This window comes from Buceros rhinoceros, unplaced genomic scaffold (genome assembly GCF_000710305.1).
Source record: "Buceros rhinoceros silvestris isolate BGI_N320 unplaced genomic scaffold, ASM71030v1 scaffold39706, whole genome shotgun sequence".
Lineage (NCBI taxonomy): Eukaryota > Metazoa > Chordata > Aves > Bucerotiformes > Bucerotidae > Buceros > Buceros rhinoceros.
Window position 1 is genome coordinate 2,835 of NW_010420018.1, and position 6,465 is coordinate 9,299.

General features: G+C 44.7%; 1 protein-coding gene across 1 annotated transcript in view; it reads left to right on the forward strand.

Moving 5' to 3' along the window:
* DLL1 (delta-like 1 (Drosophila)) overlaps window positions 1-4,634 on the forward strand; it is a gene marked incomplete at its 5' end in the record, with an annotated part of 7,257 nt that extends 2,623 nt beyond the window's left edge. The window contains 7 exons of the mRNA XM_010139151.1: window positions 515-575; window positions 1,056-1,186; window positions 1,312-1,481; window positions 1,620-1,836; window positions 2,555-3,347; window positions 3,458-3,572; window positions 3,952-4,634. Coding sequence (XP_010137453.1) covers window positions 515-575; window positions 1,056-1,186; window positions 1,312-1,481; window positions 1,620-1,836; window positions 2,555-3,347; window positions 3,458-3,572; window positions 3,952-3,957 — 1,493 coding nt within the window. The remainder of the gene's footprint in view (window positions 1-514; window positions 576-1,055; window positions 1,187-1,311; window positions 1,482-1,619; window positions 1,837-2,554; window positions 3,348-3,457; window positions 3,573-3,951) is intronic.
* Window positions 4,635-6,465: the final 1,831 nt, after the last annotated feature.

Sequence of the window (6,465 nt, forward strand, 5' to 3'; positions counted from 1 at the left end):
GTGGTCTCCCGGCCTCCCGCCCGCCGGCCCCATTGGCTCTGGGGTCGGGGTATTGTTGCAATGGGGCAGCTGCTGGGAGAGAATAGACAATAGAGCAGCTGTCTTGCACTGGCACCCTGCACACCAGCTGTCCACTCTTATCTGCACACACACTTTCGGGGGATATTAAGAGGTGGAGCTGTGTGCATAGAATTGGAAAAAAGGACTTCTGACCCTCACTGGGAAAGGAAGGGGGGTGAAGGGCTGTTGGGAAGGGAGCAATTGTGAGCCCTCTTTTGTCTGTGTGCAACTGTATTAAGAAGAATGCTCATCCCTGGCGATAAGTAAAATGCCCAGTTACGGGGCGAGATCAATACTCCTGTAGACTCCAGAGATTAACTCAGCTGCGCTTAACTGCCCTGACCTAGTAAAAGAGGCTCGCTCCCCACCAGCAAGGTGCTCTAGGGATTGGACTTGTAAAAGGGAGGTATTCTGCCCTGGTGCTGATGTCTCTCCCTGCTTGGTTTGTTTACAGCAATTTGTTTGCCTGGATGCGATGAGCAACACGGCTTTTGCGACAAACCTGGGGAATGCAAGTAAGTTTTCCACTCCCTTCCTGCTCTCTTCTTTGTCTTCAGTGCTGAGGCTTTGATGTTAAGTAAGCCATTGGTCATCTGAAGGGGCAGTTTAAATGCTTTCTTCATATTAGATGGTAATTTGAGAAATACAGGTGATGCCAGATCAAAGTATTAATCTACAAGTCAAACATCGGTGCCATTAATATTAACCTAATGAGTTTACAGTGCTGTGTGTAAAGTTTAGCTGTTTGTTATTAGAGTAAACAAATTAATTACCTGGAACCACGTCTCTATCTAAGGAAGTGGAAGAAATAGCTGGGACTGATGAAAGCTGATGCTATGGTTGGACTCCGTGACTTTCTCACATGAAGGATCACTGAAGGCTTTTAGGAAACTTGATGCCTGGCATCAGTGTGTTCACAGAGTTTGTGATAGGGTTTCCAACTGTGAGAAGTCTAAATCTGACGAGACTTTGTTGTTGTTTCTTTTTTTTTTCAGATGCAGAGTGGGTTGGCAAGGGCGATATTGTGATGAGTGCATCCGATACCCAGGCTGCCTCCATGGTACCTGTCAGCAGCCGTGGCAGTGCAACTGCCAGGAAGGCTGGGGTGGCCTTTTCTGCAACCAGGGTGAGTTCTCAGTCCTTGCCTGAGCATCTGTTTTAAAACACAGAAAGCAAGGGTCTATTTCCAGCTCATCCACCCTGTGCTAGCCTTGTAAAGTAGCAAGTATCTTGACTGCCTCTCTTTTACAGACCTGAACTACTGTACCCACCACAAGCCCTGCAAGAATGGTGCCACATGCACCAACACTGGTCAGGGGAGCTACACTTGTTCGTGCCGACCTGGGTACACAGGCTCCAACTGTGAGATTGAAATCAATGAATGTGACGCCAACCCTTGCAAGAATGGAGGAAGCTGCACTGTAAGTTTGAGTTTCTTGTCCCATCTGAAACCCCAAAGGAGTAGTTAATGTCAGTTTTACTGATTTTCAAAATACTTCTTTGGATTTCAAAGCAATTTCAGATACATAATTTGACCATTTCTCATTTCTTCCCCCCAGGATCTCGAGAACAGCTATTCCTGTACCTGCCCTCCGGGCTTCTATGGTAAAAACTGTGAGCTGAGCGCAATGACTTGTGCTGATGGACCATGCTTCAATGGCGGACGATGCACAGACAACCCTGATGGGGGATACAGCTGCCGTTGCCCACTGGGTTATTCTGGGTTCAACTGCGAAAAGAAAATTGATTACTGCAGTTCCAGCCCTTGTGCTAATGGTAAGGCCAAACATGCTACAATGACCTTCTAAAAGGTGACCATCCAGTAACTTTGGCTTCTGATCTGGAATTTGTAACAAGGCCCACTGATCAATCATGGTCTATGTCATGTTATGAGTTGACTTGGTGGAGCAACTGTACTTAAAAAGTAACAGTGTCATTTGGGCCACCACTGCAGATCACATTTTCTCAAGGAATGACTGTACCCGGGTAACCTGGCCTGAAGCTTCATGCATAAAAATGTGGAGGATTGTACTTGTTTTGCACAGACTCTTTGAGGTCTGTGGATGCAAAATGCCATATAAGTGCTAAATATTATTACTTGTAATCTGGTAACAGTAATCTTCCTGTTTTGATTAATCTTCCTGTTTTAATTAAACTATTTATTGCAGCCCTCCTCATTCATTGCTGCTCAAACTCTGTAACATGAGATTGTGGTGTTACCCTGACCTGGACTAGCTTTGCTGTCCAAACTGAGTGAAATCTTAAAAAAGGAATAGGATGGAGAATGAAAAATAGATCTGATTAACAAATATCTTCCTTAAAATACCACTGTACTTTTCATGGTGGATCAGACTTGGCAAAGGTTGAGCTAACTTCTGAAGAAGAAAGCTTTCCTCAGTTGCCAGTTGTGATGGTCGGCCCGAGAGCGGCAGGTGGGAGGCTGTCAGGTCTGGCTGCCCCCCGCTCAATGCTTGTCCCCCTTGATGTCTTGCAGGAGCCCAGTGCATCGATCTGGGTAACTCCTACATATGCCAGTGCCAGGCTGGCTTCACTGGGAGACACTGTGATGATAACGTGGATGACTGTGCCTCCTTTCCCTGTGTCAATGGAGGGACCTGCCAGGATGGTGTCAATGACTATTCCTGCACCTGCCCCCCGGGATACAATGGGAAGAACTGCAGCACCCCGGTGAGCAGATGCGAACACAACCCCTGCCACAATGGGGCCACCTGCCATGAAAGAAACAACCGCTATGTCTGTGAGTGTGCCCGAGGGTATGGTGGCCTCAACTGCCAATTTTTGCTCCCCGAGCCGCCTCAGGGACCGGTCATCGTCGACTTTACTGAGAAGTACACGGAAGGCCAGAACACCCAGTTCCCCTGGATTGCCATCTGCGCTGGCATTGTTCTCGTCCTCATGCTGCTGCTGGGGTGTGCTGCTGTGGTCGTCTGTGTCAGGCTCAGAGTGCAGAAGAGACACCACCAGCCTGATGCTTGCAGGAGTGAGACTGAAACCATGAACAACCTGGCAAACTGCCAACGTGAGAAGGACATTTCCATAAGTGTCATTGGTGCCACTCAAATCAAAAACACAAATAAGAAAGTAGACTTTCACAGTGATAACTCTGATAAAAATGGCTACAAAGTCAGATACCCATCAGTGGATTACAATTTGGTGCATGAACTCAAGAATGAGGACTCTGTTAAAGAGGAGCACAGCAAATGTGAAGCCAAGTGTGAAACGTATGATTCAGAGGCAGAGGAGAAAAGTGCAGTACAACTAAAGAGGTATCTCTCACATCTGAGCATGGGGGGCAGCTTGGCTCTGAAGGGGATGTGTGTGTCTCATACGTAGCATTAAGCATCTGACCTGTGTTGTCTCTTTTTGTTTTCAATAGTGATACTTGTGAAAGAAAACGACCAGATTCAGTATATTCCACTTCAAAGGACACAAAGTACCAGTCGGTGTATGTCATATCAGAAGAGAAAGATGAGTGCATCATAGCAACTGAGGTTAGTATACTGCCTGGCAGTTGGAATAGCAGAGAAAAGTCTTGGTGCGCAACCCTCAGTAACACGTCTGGGCAGCTAAACTCTTTTCCATGGTGCCATAGCAACCTGTAGCTGTTGAAATCCAGCCAGCTCAAGTTTGTCATGTGTGGATGTTGTAAAAACAAGCTCAGTGACTTGCTGCTGTGGATGTTATGGATATATATGACTTTTGCAGACAAGGGTACAAAGATAGTGTGGTTGTGGTCTGCTGACCTAGCCCTTAGTGTGGTTCATGCAGAGTTTATTCTTGCCTGGCGTAAAGGCAGAATCCTGACCCTCTGAGCCCTCCTCTCACTTTCCATTAACCTCTCCTGATCTCTGCTCATGTTTCTCTCACCAGGTGTAAACCAGAGATGATATGGCAAGGTGGTTGTTCAGAACAATTTCAGAGGAGACGTGCCCCGATGAATGCTGCTGAAAGAGGAATAGGAGATAGATTCCTTCACTGACTGCTGCTGAGAAACTAAATTCAGGCTTGAGCTGGTTCTCTACTGAAATTAGCAAAGTGACTGCAAAATAAAAAAACAAGATGGACACCAGGCAAGGGTCTGTGTTCAAGGATTACTGTTGCACTGCCTTTTATGAATTTTATCATTGCACTATGGTCAGTTGCTTTTCTATATATATTTAAATGAATGGACTCAATTACTACATAAGAAGCATACACTGCCTGAAGTGTATATTTCGGATTCTTATGAGCCAGTCTTTTCTTGAATTAGAGACACAAACACTGCCTTTATTGTCTTTTTTTGATACTAAAATGTGTTTTTACTAGTTGAGAAAAAGTGTGTTATTTTTTTGAATCTGTAAAAATATTTTCATGATAATTGTAAAGCTTGAGTATTTTGTGATGTTCATTTTTTTATAATTTAATTTTTTTGGTAAATATGTACAAAGGCACTTCGGGTCTATGTGACTATATTTTTTTGTATATAAATGTATTTATGGAATATTGTGCAAATGTTATTTGAGGTTTTTTTTTTACCGTTTTGTTAATGAAGAAATTCATTTTTAAAATATTTTTCCAAAATAAATATTATTAATGATAACCGAAGTGCTATGTTTATTTCATAATCAGTGATGAACTAACTGAACCTTGCAACCAGGCATCTGACAGGCTTCTGTGGACTCATGGGTGGATGGAGTAGGATTGACACCTGTTATAAAGACTGAGGAACAACTTATTCTGTGTAGACTCCCCTCTTTCCCCTCCTTCTGAACTGTTGTGCTCACTCTAATCCCAAAGGCAAATGTCTGTCAAAAATTTGAATAATGTTTGCTCAGTCATGTTGGGCTGTGTATATATAAACACAGACGGCATCACTTCCCAAGGAAGAGCAACATAAGTGCACTGTGTTGCAATCCAGACTTGGGGCTTGTCGTGACTCAGCTCTTAATTTCTCGCAATATCAAGCACTTGCCTGGCGTCTGGGAGAGTCTGGGACTCCCAGGGCCCAGACCCCAGCTCAGGTCCGTGACACGTACCCATGGGATGTGTTTCCCTCAGTCACACCTGCCAGAGGTTGGCACCCAGGAAAGGGTGACACTGAATTGAATGGTGGCCACAGCTCTCCTGGCTATGATACCTGTCTGAAGTATTAATTGCACCTTTGGTTTCCATTCTGCCCCTGGTTGCCTGCTGCCTTCATGTTGAGGCAAAGTGTGACCCTTGGTTTGGCCTGAACGCTCAGGCAATGTCCCTAGTTTAGTTAGTTGTAACTAGCTCTCCTTCAGGTAGAGCTGTCTGTCGATTAGCAGAGGCCCTTCAGAAACGAACTGGCAAAGTGTTCTTCAACTTCAGGAAGAAAAGGAAAATCTAGGAAATAATTTCCTTTTCACTCCATTAAAGCTGAATCCCAGTCATTGTGGGCCACCTCCTGCAGCTTCGGGAAGCTGATGAAACTCCTCTGTTCCTATTTACCTCAGGGCAGGGGGATGCTCTCCTAAACACCAAGAGTGGGATAGCAGATATAACCAAGCAACTATTGCAGCTGGTGATGTATGACCGTAAAGTACATATGGGCTCCCCTCGTTTTAGTGTACTTAAGTACATGAACCACCAGAACTGTATTTTGGTGGGAGGTCAATGGAAATCTCACACCGACTGCAGAAGATTGTCTGTTTATAATTCCTTCTCTCTAAGCCAAACAGACAAGATCTACTAACCCATTTCTTATGAAGTGACCTGACAGACTCGTCCTCTTAATTTACCCCAAAGCGTCATTTTAGGGAAAGTTTTCAGGAGGAGAGTGATGTGAGGTATTAAAAGAAAGACTGTTGCCTGTCAGTGATGGTCTGAACAGCATTTGCAATCTGAGCAGTAACATAATAACGTGCCAATAATAAGTCAATGCATCATATATTAAACGAGGCACAATGGTGAGTATAGCAGCAGGTGTTCAGAGCAACGTAATCTCACAGACTGGACAAACAAGTGAGCCTTGGTACATTTTATTGCCGTCTCTGTTGTTGATTTGCACTTTAACCTTGGGCAAATCACTTTTATTCTCTCTGTTCCCTCTTCTTCCCAAGATTTTTGGAGCAGGTGTGTCTCTTATGATGTACTGCACTTTGCAGTCAGTGCCATGGTCTCAGCTGAGGCCTCTTAATGCTCCTTCTGTAAAAGTAGCAGTAATGAATAGAAGGTCATTGGTGGCTGAGTGCCTCTACAACATCAGGTCTTTAGTGCCACAGCAAGTAATCCTGTAATACGTTGTCAGGTAAAGGTCTGGAAAAGCACACAGCTCCTTGCTCTTGTAAAGAGGCACGGCATCGGCACCTACCTAACTGCTTAAAAATGAAACAGCTTCCAAAAGCTGAGTTTGTCCAAGTGTGCTAACTACCAGGAGTCTGA